Source organism: Symphodus melops, assembly GCF_947650265.1.
Source record: "Symphodus melops genome assembly, chromosome: 1".
NCBI classification, from domain to species: Eukaryota; Metazoa; Chordata; class Actinopteri; order Labriformes; family Labridae; genus Symphodus; species Symphodus melops.
In genome coordinates, this window is record NC_136691.1 from 2,298,098 (window position 1) to 2,313,372 (window position 15,275).

Sequence of the window (15,275 nt, forward strand, 5' to 3'; positions counted from 1 at the left end):
TTTTGATCTCTAGATTTAAAATGGGAAACGTCATGAAATACACGGGAAGTGTCAGAGACGTTCTGTAGCACCATGCAAGACCTAGAACTGGAAATACATGTTTTTAAAAAAACGATCTTCTTGTTAGGGAGGAGCACTGGCCTGGTGGTCGGTTCAGGTCCTCGAGGGCAGAGCAGGGTTCAATTCTGACCTCTGGTCCCCCCTACCGACATGTCGCTCTCCCCCCTCTCTTTTAAGAATAAACACTTTAAAGCCAAAAACCTCAGTCCACACAGAACTCTTCACACATTTAACTAAAAAAAATTAAAATACAAGCACGCTGTTCGTCCTCATCGCGTCGCAGGTTCGAAACCGGCGTCCGCCCTTTGCCGCACTAACCCTAACCCATCACACACTCCTCCCAGCGTTAAAAGACAACAGCAAACATAGAAGATGGGTAATATGATGGCCTTTTTATTAAAAACCCTGTTGAACACACGTTGAATGGGGAAGAAGAAACACACCACATCCTCTAATCCAGTTTATTTTCCTCAGCAGAAAATGGAACACGATAAAATTAAAGGAGAAAATAGGAGAAAATTATGTTCTTGTTTTTTTTATACACTTAACTAAATATGCCACTCTATGCTAGGGTGTAAGTAATTCAAACTGATATAAGGTTAAATAATTTGTTTCTCTAAAAGGTAAAGAAAGATATTCCATTTCTTCCTTTCTTATCAGCACTCAAAAACAAAAAACAAGGTTTTTTTTTTCTTCAACATATCAAAAGAAGAACCAGCCACGACGTTTTCTCCGAGCTCTCTTTGTCCCCCCCGTCTGTCGCTGCGTTCTCACAGAAAGGGACGAGACAGGTGAGGAGAGGGGGGGGGGGGGGGTCTGTGCATGAGGATCAGCATAGTCAAGTGGTGTCTGGTTACAAGGACGCTCTCCACCTCAATCAACTTTTCTGAAGTTCATTTGCAAAAAAAAAAAAAAATTTTGCAATTCGAGGAGGATCCACTGCTGCTCGTTTCGAAGCTCTCCGTCCTGGAAAAATTAAATATACAGTTCAACATCGTTCGATTGCACTCCCTGTGATACTGCAAAGTACTTCTATTGAGATCCGTACCTGTACTAACCAACTTTTTTTAAATGAGCGCCTAATGCCAAACAGACTCAATCAAACATCTGAGTAAGAAAATAAAAAATAAAAATGAACGTCCGCAACGTCACAAACAAAGAAGTTGATTATGGCAGGATGTCCCTTTAAGGAGCAGAAAGAAGAGAAGTGTGAAACTGAACAATATGCACAGCACAAAGTCCAAGCAGGTCGACTGTTCAAACGATGACAGAAAGAAATCGTAGGAGGGGAAAAAAAAAAAAAGAAGAGGGAAATCGCTCAATGCAAGCGTTCATGTTTAGTCCATCAGTGACACTTTGAATCAGTGACGTCAGAAGATTTTCATCCTCAAAACATTACACCTGTAAAGTCCTCATTACAAGGCTGGGCAATAAAGCAACGTTTCCTGTATAAAGATCCAACAGCACCGAGACCCAAAAAAATAAAAATAAAATAAAAATCTACCAAGCTTGTTTCTTTTCTTTTTTTCGTTGCACTTTTTGTACACATCCACTTCCTGTTGTGTTTCCGCTGCTGTCAGAGGAAGCAGACGTCTCCAACCAAAGCAAAACAGAGTGGAAACAGGGAGCACAGATTGGGTCAGTTAACTCCTGTAACGATCCTAAAAAAAAAAAGAATAAACAGAAGTGGACGGTGAGCAGCTCGGCGAGCAGCCCCCCCTCTTTAAAGTCATCGTGAGTCCGCTTCAGAGCAAGTGGAAAAACAACAGATATCAATCATGCTCATTTTAACTCCAGCGTCCATTCATTTATTTTTATTAGGAGGAAACTAACTTGTTGAAAAGCTTTTAGTGGAGGATTAACATGGACTCCTAATCCGAAAGAGAAAAAGACGGACCCACTAGAAACAAGCTCGGAGGGCGAGGAGGTGAGCGGAATCGAGGGGAAAAAGAAAGAAAGATTCAAAGTGCACGCCCGTTTTATCTCCATAAATAAAGCTGTCAGGGGAAGAAAAAAATAAATAAATCAGGACTGAAGGGCAGCTCGGCATGCAGCCTTTTATAAAGCTGAACCTGAGCTGCTTTATATGGTGAAAGAAAGAAGTCGCTGACAGACGATTAAAGGTGGTTTATTAATGTGCGTTAAGAATTATAAATAAGTGATCACTTGAAGTCAAATTAAAGTTGATTGAGTGAACTGTCTCTTTAAGTCTTGGTGGTGGAGAGAGTCCTCGTCTCTCGTGATCAGATTGCGGTTGAGGTGATCATAATTTGAACAATGTTCATGAGCTTATCGAGGTCACAACTGAACAGAGGAGAAAAAATCCTGCTTGATGACTTCGATGGTGATCACAATCACATCGCAAACTTTCAGTCTCCTGTCGGATTCTCATTTTTACCTTCTGGAGTTATTCGTCGCCCTTTTTTGTTGTGACGTCACTGATTCAGACTGCACCACCAGAACAAAAAAAAAACAAATATCAACATTTAAAGAATTATGTCCCAAAGTGAAAAACTCAACGACACCCGATGCTAACCCAAAAAAGAAATCAGAAATAAATTAGAGAGCATGTTAAAGGGGGATTAGGTCATACGTGTGTCTAAACTGGGGTGAGACTCCGTGCTGAGCACATGGCGTTTTGGCGAACGACTCTTCATTTGAATACAAAAATTCAGACGTATTCCCCTTCTTCTTCTTCTTCTTGTAAAACAACAGTACTACTCAAAAGTGGGCGGGGCCGAGGGAGAAGAGGATCTGCTACACAGCGGATGTATCCAGGTGACTCGTCTGTTCGTGTGGATTCATTTCTCTTTCATATATGTCACTCTTTTTTTTTTTTTTTTATTCTCAACAGGTCGTGTGAGCAGAGGCAGGGATTGGCTGTATTGTCCTCCACGACGCCGTGGTTAAGCAGTAGAAACGGAGCTAATCACCATGACGGCCACACGGGGGGGGAGAGAGAGAGAGAGAAAAAAAAGGAATCAAACCATGACGGCGTCCTTGAACGGCGTCACATTACCACACTCAGTCCTGCACAAATACACACAGTCTGCTGCTTCCATGCACGAGCAAAACACAGGAAGTGATGCTGCACGTGGACCCAACGCCAGTGGAAGAAAAGAAGAAGAAGGGGAGGAAGGCGGGGTTACAGGTTTGATACTCCAACCCCTTGATGACGACCTGAGGAGTGGTCGTGGGAAAGAGCTGGACCCCTCAACCCGTGACCAAGAAATGAAAAAAATAATAATATATATATATTTATATATTGAATGACAATCCAACTGAATGCTACGACAGTTCGTCCTCTGCGATTTCCAAGCTTAAGGAAAAAAAAAAAAAAGACAAAAAATACGAGTGAGCAAAGAGGAGGAAACCATGGCGAGAAATGGCGGAGCTCGCATAACGCACGTCTTCTCTGCACTGGTGTACTTCCTCTGAAGACTTGAAGGGTGTTGGGGGGTGGGGGGGGGGGGGGATTGGGTTAAGGCTGTGTGTGATCATGCGATACTGAACGTGGCTCCGCAGAAAACCCGCCAGGCCTCCCCCGTTGGCACCGAGCAGCCGAGTCCAAAGTCCAAACAGAAGCTCCTCGCAGGAAATCAGGACATCAACAGGGCGGCGTCCAGCTCAGATCCAAAATTGTCGGGTCAGATGCGGGATGTCAAAACCGTCCTCCCTCCCTCACTCCTCCTCCTCCTCCTCCTCTTCTTCATCCCTCCCTTCCCCTCCCACCCATCAACCCCACTTGTCATTCCTCCTCCTCCTCCTCTTTTGTAAGCGCCTCATCTGTAACCGGATGGTGGGTCGTATAAATCGCCGGGCGTGGCCAATCAGGAGCACTCCTCCCCGATGCGTTGGCACGAGCGGCCCACCTTGCGGTCCAGCTTCACCATCTTGAGGACGGCCTCCTCGCGCCCGCGGCCCAGATGGTCGAACAGACAGTCGTGCTGCTCGGGGAGACGGTGGAGCATGCAGAACACGTAGCCTGAGAGGGGAACAGAGAGCAGAGCCACGAGGTGAGGCGGCAGCAAGAACAACACACACTTCCTTCTTCATCAGCTTCACAGCCGCTCTCTTTATTTCCTGTTTACTGTAAAAAAAAAAGTGTCTTCAGATCACGTAACTATTTAAAACCGATTGATTTTCACCTCGATTCAGAAATGTGTGGAAGACCGTCTTTCATACTTTCACTGGATGAATTATCAAGTCAAAATGAATATCGTCTTGTTTTACTGACGTTGACCCAAACGCCTCATATCTGTCCTGTTCAGAGTGACTCAGCTTCAAAGTGGAGCAGATAAATTACCGTTAATCCCAAACCTGTTCCTTTAAAAGAGAGAGAGAGAGAGTCAGAATGAACGGAGACAGATTTCAGGGCGGGGTTTATGAAGCTTTAAAGTTTTTAGGTCAAAATGAAAATAAAAGCAGGACACGGTTAAAGCCCAGTGTGGGAGCGGGCCGAGTTAAGTGAGGTCGCTGCAGCAGAGTGTCGGTACTGACCGCAGCGACACGAGCCCAGCTCCTGCTGCACCAGCTCTAGTTTGGTTTGGCAGCGATAGCAGCGCCGGCGGTTCTTCTGCTTGGGCGTCCTGCGGGCCTCCTCGCTGCTCCCCTCCTGCTCGTCCGTCCGCTGCCGTTTCTCCGGCGTGGCCTCGCTCTCCGAGCCCGACGCTGAAATCAAACAGCAGGATTTTTTATTTTATTTTTATGGTTAGCGTTGAAGAAGTAGGGCAGGTCAGGAAGGAGCTGCAGGCAGGAGGAGAAGAGGCCGACTGTACCTGATTCTCGTGGACGTTTTGTGGGTGTGCAGAGTGTGCCTTGGGCTGTTTCTGTGGACGACACGCCTGCAGACGGGAAGAAAGAGACGTGTGAGAAAAGCATCAATGCTGGGAAAATCTAAACTCAAGACATTCAGAAATCTTCCTTCTACTAACCAGGACGCTGAAGGCAAAACAATCCTTCCTACTCCTCAACTGAAGACGGAAATTATTACCTACCAAAAACCATGTTCGGCATCAGTTGATTTATTTATGTGTAAAAAATCTCCCGTTAATCGTTTTTAAACTTTTTTTACTTTCAAATAATCAACAGAAACATTTTCACATTCACTCGACGATGACTCCAACCTGGAAATACAATTCGAAAGGGTTTTTCTCACAAAACCTGAAAGATGTTGAGTTTTAAAGAAGGTCAATGGTGAACACTGTGCAGTACTAATGTGTGTATATATACAAGCCTAGGTTTTACTTGCCGTCATTTTCTTAACTCAGACGCATCAGAGGAAGCTGTGTTGAGCTACTTGGCAGCAAACAAATGAAAACATTCATGAGAAACAATTTGACAACATGTTTCAGAGGATATCAACCAAACCCTAAAATGTGCCGTTTCCTGGTTCTGGTTGTCAGGGCGCACGAAGCGTGCCGAGTCATGGTACAGATTCTTGTTCTGACTGAACTTTGACCTGCTGGTCCTCAGGAGACAATATTCTATTCTCTTCCCTGTCATGGTGTTTATTTGATTGAACTGGTGATGAGTGCAGTGTTCATTCTCAAGCACCACACCGTCTTTGTTGCATAAAGCAGTCTGTCTACGGTGTGTCCAGCTGTCCCTGTGCCACGCTGTACTGGGACATCAGCGTCGTCTCTGTCCATCAAAAGTGCAAAGACGAGAGCTGATGCCTTTATCTGTAAGGCCGCGGTGACGTTTGTGCTGACAGAGGAAGACTAAAGTCTTCAGCTCAGTGAACATGGAGACGATCAGAGAATCGTTCCCTGACTTCTGAAGGTCACCGCTCAGCGCGAGTGGTTTGAAGGTTTCCTGTCCCGACTTGATCAGAACGTCCTCAGTGCTTTAAAGGAGCAGCTTGTGGTCCCGTCTTACCTTCCCTCATGCTGGGAAACGTGGGCGAGGACTCTTCTGCCGACGGCGGCTCGGAGCTGGAGGGCGGCGACGACGACGACAAAGGGGATTGGCTACTGCTACTGCTCGTCTCGCTACTGAAAACGGGCGATTGGCTACTCCCGGTGCTTTGGATGGGCTTGGAGGTGCAGTCCTCTCCTGGCTGCTTCTTCTGGATGTCTGTGGTGAAGAACGGCAAAGGAAGCAAGCGGAGGAAAATGTAAAAATAGGACAACAAAACGCACGCAGAGAGAGAGAGAGAGAGAGAGAGAGAGAAATCTCCAGTCATGCATGTGTGCAGAAATGCAGCTGCACAGCCCAAACCTCCCGACATGAAGACTTTAATAACAGGTTTGTCACTGCGTGCAGGAAACAGATGGTATAAAAGATGAGCATGTAGCCTCAAGTTCTGAAAAGGAGAGACAAATCAAGTGTGCAGTGTTTCTAACGGGCAGCAGGGGGCAGCCTGCAAAGACCACATGGTGAAATTGAGTCTGATTCAAACATGTCCGACAGTCGGCGTTTATCTGGACGTTTTGTTTTTGTAGCAATCGAGCCACTTCTGCTCTTAACGTACTCTTTAATGTCACCGCTTCTCTTTAACACAGCGTGCACCGTGCAAACCAAGTCAGGGTTAAAATCAGGTCATCACTTTGCATTTGTTAAACCCTTCTTCCTCTACAGCTGGCGGGCGGGTGTGTGTGTGTGTGGGGTTTCACATCAAACCACTGATTGGTCGGTGAAGTCCGTTTGGCCTGAAACCTTTGACGAGATTATTCCAGCAGACGGTGCCGGCTGAGTTTGAGAACTTACTCAGAGAACTGAAGGAGAAATGAGCCGAGTCGCTCCACGCACTGAAATAAAGCGTCACTCTTTATGGGGCGGAATCAAAAAAACACATTAAGTTATGACGAGCAGGTGAGTCTCTGTCAGTGCCAGTCCCTGAGGTTTAGATGATGTTTCAGAAGCTCGAGACCAGGCAGAGCTATATCCACCTGATGGAAAGGTTTTCAAACAGACCCGCCTGTCTCAGACTCCATCGATCGCTCTCTCTCTCTCCTCCAGGGAGGGCGGGGCGGGTCAGCCTACATTTCGGTTCTCTCCTCCACATGTGGACTAACCCACTTCTGCCTCTGTGCTCGTGTGCATTGAGTCTATTCTGAGCCCGGTCTGTGATGCCGGGGCCCTGCGGTCCTCGCTGTCTGCCATGCTCGATGGTTGCCATGGACACCGACTGGGGCTGCAGTGCACCCTGCGCCCATCCATCAAAAACCAGACCGGAGGAGTCGCGGAGAAAAGTCCACGCACACCGAGAGATTTTCAAACTCCAACTGGGCGTTTTTTTTTTTCCTCGCAGTCACCCCGAGCACACTTTCTGATTTACAACGCCAAACGACCCGGGCGATTCAGATCGAGTGAAACATGAAGGTTCAATGACGCCTCATTTCCAGGGAAGTTCGACTGATGGCGGTTAGTGTGTCGAGAGCGTTACGTAGGTCACTGTGTCAGATCAGTACACGGCGGTAACCGACCAATCGTTAAGACCGGTGGAGGGAGGCGTGGCTCTGCGACTCAGCAGTACTCCTAACGACTCTGGAAAAATTAAATGTTTCATGTTGAAGCTGATCAGGAAAACTCGAGCGCTCGTCTTCTGTGAGAAAAAATGATTTGTAGTCCTTTAGCTTTTTGTTGCTTTAGCTATTTTCTCCTCTTATTATCTCCTCCACTCTTCTTTCCTCTTCTCCTTTCACCTTCTCCTTTCACCTCCTCCCTTCCTCTTTCCTCTCCCCCTTTCACCTCCCCCCTTCCTCTCCTCCTTTCACCTCCTCCACTCTTCTTTCCTTTCCTCCTTTCACCTCCTCCACTCTTCTTTCCTCTTCTCCTCTCACCTCCTCCCTCCTTTCACCTCCTCTCCTCTTCCCACTCAAATCCAGGAAGTGCTGATTACTCGACATTAACAACAAGTCCGATGAGCTGAAACTTCTTGAACGCCCTTGTTAGCTGAAATCAGCTGGCAGGTCGCTGTTGGCTCTGCACAAACAGTGAAACACGCTCAACATTCACTGGAAAACAGTCCGATGCAAACGATCACTTTCCATCAGTCGGCTTGACTCAAGTTTAGTGAAGTGACCGAGCTGCTTCGTGAGTGCTGAAGAGCGGCAGGACTGGGAGGATATTAAGGATTTAAAGAAAAAAAAAAAAGATAAATGGGACGCTGATACGTCTTCGATCTCTGGAGATAAAAACGTTTATCGTGTTGATTTATAACAAAGACTGGACAGAATAACGTGTAGGAACATCACAGCTCCATACAGCGCCCTCTGCTGGTGGTAGAGAACTGCTGGTGTGACACTTTAATGCTGTCTAACTGATTAATAAATGTAGTGATATCAGTGTGATAAAACGAGCGGGTACAGACAGTCGCTGATATCGGGCGATATTATGTTGCTGCTCGATGAATCGCTCGGCGAGTGAAGCACTTTTATTAGAGTGAGAAGAAACAAACTGTTCAAAGATAAACCTGCTGATAAAGGATCAAACGTTTTAAACCCCATCAGAGGTTTGAACTTCAGCCGTTTCCATTCAGCCACTTCCTGTTCCCTTTTTATTTTATTTTTTTTAATCAGCGGCGGTCATGAAGCCGAGTGAGGTCACCAAAAGGCCGAGTGATGAAGTGAAGCAGCGCTGTTAGGGAAGTGTGAAGAGACTTACCAGCAAAACATTTGGAGCAGAGATTCATGGTTTTACTGGACCTGATGAGAGAGGGAGGAAAAGAAAAGTGTTCAGACAATAGAAGAGACGTGAAGCAGCTCATGTTCAGAGACACTCGGGTGAATCAGGAGACTGAACATACGCTTCTGTTAGATCATGTAACATGGAGCTGAGCCCTTTATCTAATATCTCAAATGACATTTATATCAGATCCTGTTATGTCAACCATAACCGCCTGACACAAACGGCTTCATCTGGACGTCTGTGTGACTGAACCCGAGGCTGGAGGAGAATCACAGACAGGAGGAGGCGTGTGGCTGGGATGGATTTAGAAACTTCACCTGCTGCTGTTGATTCATTTCACTTTCAATCATGTAAACTTCTCTGTGCTTTTTTTTTTTTTTTAAGTTTCACCCAAGTCAAAGTCAACGTTAGACAGATTCACTCCGTCTCCCGTGACGCGTCTGGGTCGATGAATGCGACTTCTTTTCTGCAGGTCTCTGTGTGAAGCGGGTACAAAAGGTGAAATCGAACCTGTGATTGGACGAAGATATGCCTGACGTGAGAGCGTCTTCATGTCGCCGTGGCGTTAAGAGCAAAGTACGACAGACGCTGGATAAGCGGAGCCCAGCGTGACAAAGGCCACTTTGAGATGAACACAAACACACTTGTGCATTTTTGTCCTCACATGGCCACCGTACCCTTTCAGGTTTGGCCTGGCTTTGCTTGAAAGAAGGCGACCTGCTGCTTAAAGGGAGAGCTGCGCCTCCGGTTTTTTTTTGTTTTTTTTTTTACATCTGAACTTCGTCCTGACCTGACCAGGCGTAAAGAAAGTGGTGGGAGAAGCGACACGGGTGGCGTTACGGCGCCACAATGACAGTATTTGTCTTCATATCTATGCTCTGCTTAGCTTGACAGAATCCCAACCTTAACAGAAGAGCGGACAAGAGCATCCTGGAGGAGAGAAAACGTGGTTCAGAAGTTAAACGACGTGGGCCGAGATCGCCATGGTCGCATTCAGCCGTGCACCAATCGCAGGAAATAAACGCCCCCAACGCCGCCGCCGCCGTCATCCGCTCACTCACTAGAGGTCAATCCTCCTGATTACACCCGGCTGCGTTCACACAGCTCATAAATACTCAGAGGCCAGCAGGGCAGATAAAGTCAGATAGAGAAATAAAAGAGACACACGGGGGAGCTGGAGAACATGGCCGACACTTTGTGACTTTGTTTGAGTCGTGTTAGTCACATAAACTCTTCAGCGCTGTGGAGGCGCGTGCTCGAGCGTGAGCGCGGCGCCGAGCGGTCACACTGGTTTAGATTTGAAGCGTACTCGGGCACAGTGCAGATTCCCAGCGTGTGTGTGTGTGTGTGTGTGTGTGTGTGTGTGTGTGTGTTAGCTGGTTACAAACTTTAAGTTCAATACTAGATAGGTTGGATTGTTCTCGTCTGCCTTCCGGTTTTTTCTCGTCGTCACCTTTACCTATAGACGCTTTCTTTCTGGACTTCTCCTGAGCGTGCACGCCACCACAACAATGAAGCGGCTCCTGTCGGCTGTCAAACAGCTGGGGTGGGGTGGGGGGGGGGGGTTCACACCTTTGTTCCTACAGGAGCCCATGTGACTAATGCAGCAGGAGCTGAGTCAGTGTGTGTCCAAGCTCCGTCTGCCGTCATCGTGATAAAGACGGGCCTCGGGCGAGGTGAGAACGGATTGGACTTTGGTGGCGGCCCTGACCGCTCATCTTTAAAAACACTTCACTGGAATAACAGAACTCATCAACACGAGCAGATCTGACGAAGGTGATTTAAATTGAAGTAAGTCACATCAACTCATACTGAAAATATAAAAGATAAAGAGCCTCGGAGACAAATCAGAAATCAGGGAGAGAGGAGCCACCGGTCGGAGTCGAACCTTCTCTACTTGAGGACCATACTCTCTGTACATGCAGCCTGAACATAAACCACTAGGCTACAGCCGGCCTGTCCAGTACCTGCTTACAATCCATGTCTTACTTTTTTGTTTTTAAACAAAGTCTGACCTCAAGTCCTGCTCGCCTCATGATGCTAAAGCTAAACGACCGCACGATTTAGTTTCATGTGAAACGTGTCATTAGACAACCAATTAGATGAGAGATTTCACTGATCAGAAACACGCCAACCTGAAGAAGAACAACTGGTCAATACAGTCACATGGTGTGGAAGAAACAGCAGCATTAGCCCTCAGTGTCAGTGATTGCTTTTAGCTTGATTAAACCATAATGCACGCTGCTGTCAGAGTGCTTCAAAGGAGCTTTCAACACGATGACTCCCCCCTCCTTCAAACCGCTACAGTAACCTCATTCAAGTTCTCCACGAGAGGCCTTGAGCTGCACTGACATGTGTGCACAGCCTGCGTGGGACAGAGCGCCCCCCCCCACGGCCAATCAGGTGTTATTCTGAGCCCAGGCAGCAGGAAGGGGGCTGTAAACGCACAAACACTGCCATTTCTGTCACCTGACAATGACAGGTGGGTTTACTGGTCCCAGTCTGTGCCCTGGACGCCACACATTGAAGGCAGCAGAGAGAGGGGGGGAGAGGGGGGGGGGCTGTTTCTCCAACCAAATGTCAAGACGTGCAGCATTTTTGTGGCACGATGATGATGAATACAAAAAGGAGGATCGAGTGTTCTGCTGATGTGTTTGTTGCTCCGTCTCTGACGTGAGGGAGTCCACGGAGGCCGGCAGGACGATAACCCCAATCTTATCTCACAAGGTTTTTCTGTTGCTTTCCAAGGCCGCCACCAAGAATCAGCCATATTTGTGTTATTTTTAAATGAATCGACACAACGCAAGAGCTACCGATGCAGACATTTCGGTTTCTGCAATGAAAAAAAAAACTTTACTGAATACGCTCACACTGACACACGTGACTTTTAAACCTTTTAAAACCAGCACAGCTCCTCTCTATGTCAGCACGGCATGATTGAAAAAAGGTCCTCGAGGTTTTGATTGAAGGCATTAAGAAATTATTTTTCCTCAAAACAAACTGATGACTTTTAATACCTCCTCACATTCACATAATTCTCCCGTTTATTTCAAACACCTGTTGACTTTTGATCATTTTCTCATCGTCTTACTGTGATGGTCATATCGCCCGTTTGTTTCTTTTTGTCTTCGATCAAAATGCACATTGAGGATGTTTTAACAAGCTACGGCATGCACCCAGATCCAAGAAGACATCAATAATAATCTCCTGAATAATAATGATAATTAATAATAATCTCCCTCTTTCCCATATTTGCAGCTTCGTTGAATTTACAGTTATCTCATTAACAACGGTGCACAGCTCAAGTCCTGGTCTTCGTTATCACCCTTTAGTGCCTTTGCACGACAAACAGTCAAAAATATCTATTTTTAGACTTTGTATTGATGAGTTCATTACTGACATTGTACAGTCAGAATGGCATATTCAAAAGTCCATTCACGTAGGTGGTCATTAATTCAAATGTAAACTCTTCTCATCCAGTGGTTGTGTTTACTGTTACGTTCATTTCGGGGTTGCGTGGATTTTAAACATGTCAAGTTTTCATATTGCTTTAAAATATACATTAATAGTTGTCACAGTGAGTTTCTGCTTGTATCATGGTATTTTAATATACGACGAGGCTACACAGCTAAAACTTCCTCGTCCCCTCTGCTGGTATTTAAAACACTCTAACGACAACGTCGGGACATTTTTACACTGCACTCACTAACCTGTGATGTTTCTGCCAACTCATTGGCTAACTAAGTTACACTATCTCATTTATGGTAAACAGATCACAAAGGGTTAAAGGTGAACTCTGGAGTTTTGGTGGAGGAGTGTGTAAGTTAGAGAAGTGTACAGACCCTGTGATATATACGTTTATTACTCTTTACACAAACTGTCCATAGAGGAAAATGTGCTCCCTGAAACACAGCTTGAAGATAAAATGATGCACGAGAACTTATGGTGGACATTTTTAGCTCCAAACAGTGTCCAGTCTCAATATTTTAAAGGGGACATTATGAAAAATCCTTTTAAACTGTGTTTTTGAACATTAATTTAGGTACCCTGAGTGTCTATCGATCCACAACATTTGAAATAAATCCACCCAGTCCTTTGTTTGTGGTCTGTATAAGTCTTAACACACTGAGAAAAATGCTCCGTTTCTCAGGATGTGACATCACAAGTTGGATTCTGGTACAAAAAAACAAAAAAACACCCAATACCCTCCCCTGGTATCTCCACCCATGGACTCCACCTCCAGCCTAGAGCAAAACTTTTGTGCAGGTCTGCAATTTTTATTCTCACTACTGAGGAGTGACGTCTACAGGGAAAACTCAGGGGGGCGGGGCTTATTGCATTTAAAGAGACACACACACCAAAACAGAGCGTTCTGAGAGAGCTGGTTTCTACAGGGTCACAAACCTCCTCTGCTGCTTGATTCATGTTATATTTGGACCAAAGCACAGGTGTTTTAATTACTGCACAGAGAACTGTTTAATGTGAAGTATATCTTCGTATATATGTATTATATGTTCCCTTTAAATGTTACTACCAAATCTACGTAGTGTCCCTTTAAACCTATACGCCCAGTAATATTTCTTCATGCTGTATTAATTGTACAAATATATATATATGAAGCATGTGAGTTTGTGTGTAATAATGTCTTCGTGTTTGTGCATTGTTTTTAATAAAGGGTTTAAATAAATAAAATCCTGTGGGGCAACACTGAAGACATCAGTGAATCACATCCGGTATGCAACACACATCCACCACTTGACAAGACCGACTGTAAAAAAGGGTGTAATACAACTCTCATTCAAACTACTTGGTGTGATGATTAAACTGAACAAGTTTTATATATTGAGCTCAAATTTTCTGAAACGATTAAAAGGAAAACGAGCAGGGTATTTTTTTTTTTTTTAAAAAAGGAAACCTGCTGGCAATAAATCATCTTGTCTCTCGGGTACGTCACCTCCTGGTTCAACAAAAACGTCTTCAAACACGATAGAATACGCTTCTATGTAAACGCTTACACTTTAAGGTGGTTAATACGGGTTTAAATACTGTAAATATGGAGATAAAGCTGGTTATTTTTGAAAGAGAAGGGGTTGTATTTATTCGCTAACTTCCCAACCCCCCACCCCTCGGCCTGTAGCGTTACAACAGAACAACAACAATAGGTTTGGACTAGTTGAACCCGTTCACAGGGTTTCATCACTTCACTTTAAGGAAGCAGCTTTGATAAATAAATCCGAAATGAGTGTTATATCTTACCCCCAGAATCCGCAGGGACAGCGCGGGGGTAGACTCGGAGGTTTGCTTCGCTCGCTGGTATCTCCCATGACAACAAAACCCGGTGTGGTGGTCACGCGAGGCTGGGGATGAGTCCGGGGCCTGCTCGTTTCAACGAGGGAGAAAAAAAAACGATCCAACGTTCAAGTTTGAAGTACAAAAAAAACAAATGACCCTCTTATTTTTGTTTTTAAAGTCCACACATCGGTGAAAATTGGAGACAAACTTGATCTCTTTTCGGCTAAAAAAAAAAAAAAATCCTCCCGTTAAGTCAAAGCAAACGGCTCAGTTTGAACTGGAATAATCAGACGTTACTCAAAGCAATCAGCTGGACGTTCGGACGATACCATCTACGAGCAAAAAAAGAGGGGGTGTTACGACGCCACAACGCGTATAAAAACAAAAGAACGTCTCCTTACAGTTTGAGTTGAACTGTATTTAAAGACGTTAAATACGAAGGAGAGGACAAGAAGAAATCAGGAAATGAAATAGCGCGACGAAGCACCTCCACACCTCTCAAGTGTTTTCCGACCCACCCCCCCCCTCTTCCACATTCACACGTCGTCGTTGGCTGGAAGTGAGTGAGTACGATGGGCCGGAAACGCGTCCATCAAACCAGAAATGTCAATATTGCTCAACGAAATGAAGGCAAAACAGTGTAAAAAACAAACTAACATTTATACACGACTGAATCCCTGTTAAATTACAAAAAACATACATTTCAGTTGCTTTGTTGGCTCTGACATGAGAACAAAGGCTGCATAAAGTGACACTCATTGATCAGTGACTACTGTAATCCTTAGTGGGTTTACTCCTAATCTCCCCCTTCAACACACATAAACACACACAATCATACATGAACACACATTTTAGATACACTAATCACACCGTCTGTCTGTCACACCCTTTCCTAACATAGTCCTATATTTTTAGATTTTTTTAAAAACAGCCTACAAACAAAGAAAAGCTACAAATTGAGCCAATTAACAATTCTCTTACGTATTATTAAACTGTATTATGAGAATTAACATTTTTTTCAGATGTAAAGGTCATTGCTTTAATTACAAGTGTTATACCTGTACTATTTATACACTTTCCACCTTTGCCTGTAGAAATCCTTTTTCTTATCTTTGCAGTTTAGATTTTTATTTTATCTTTTATTTATCAAACAAAAAACAAAATATTAAGATTTTGCCTAACAGAATTATAGTATTTATTACCTGAGGACCATCATCATCCAAAATCCCAAACAGGATGTTTATGGGTTCAAATTTAAAGCCGATATGATGCAGCTTTAGCCAACTTTG

The 15,275-nt window shown here is 44.9% G+C and overlaps 1 protein-coding gene across 1 annotated transcript; it reads right to left on the reverse strand.

Annotated features, from left to right (window-relative positions):
• Window positions 1–432: 432 nt before the first annotated feature.
• zfand3 (zinc finger, AN1-type domain 3) lies at window positions 433–14,489 on the reverse strand. Its single transcript, XM_079357056.1, has 6 exons — window positions 13,951–14,489; window positions 8,671–8,711; window positions 5,941–6,138; window positions 4,839–4,904; window positions 4,561–4,731; window positions 433–4,045 (listed from the first exon to the last, which is right to left on the reverse strand). The coding sequence occupies exons 1-6, from the start codon at window positions 14,016–14,018 to the stop codon at window positions 3,891–3,893; spliced, it is 699 nt and encodes a 232-aa protein (XP_079213182.1). The 5' UTR covers window positions 14,019–14,489; the 3' UTR covers window positions 433–3,890.
• Window positions 14,490–15,275: the final 786 nt, after the last annotated feature.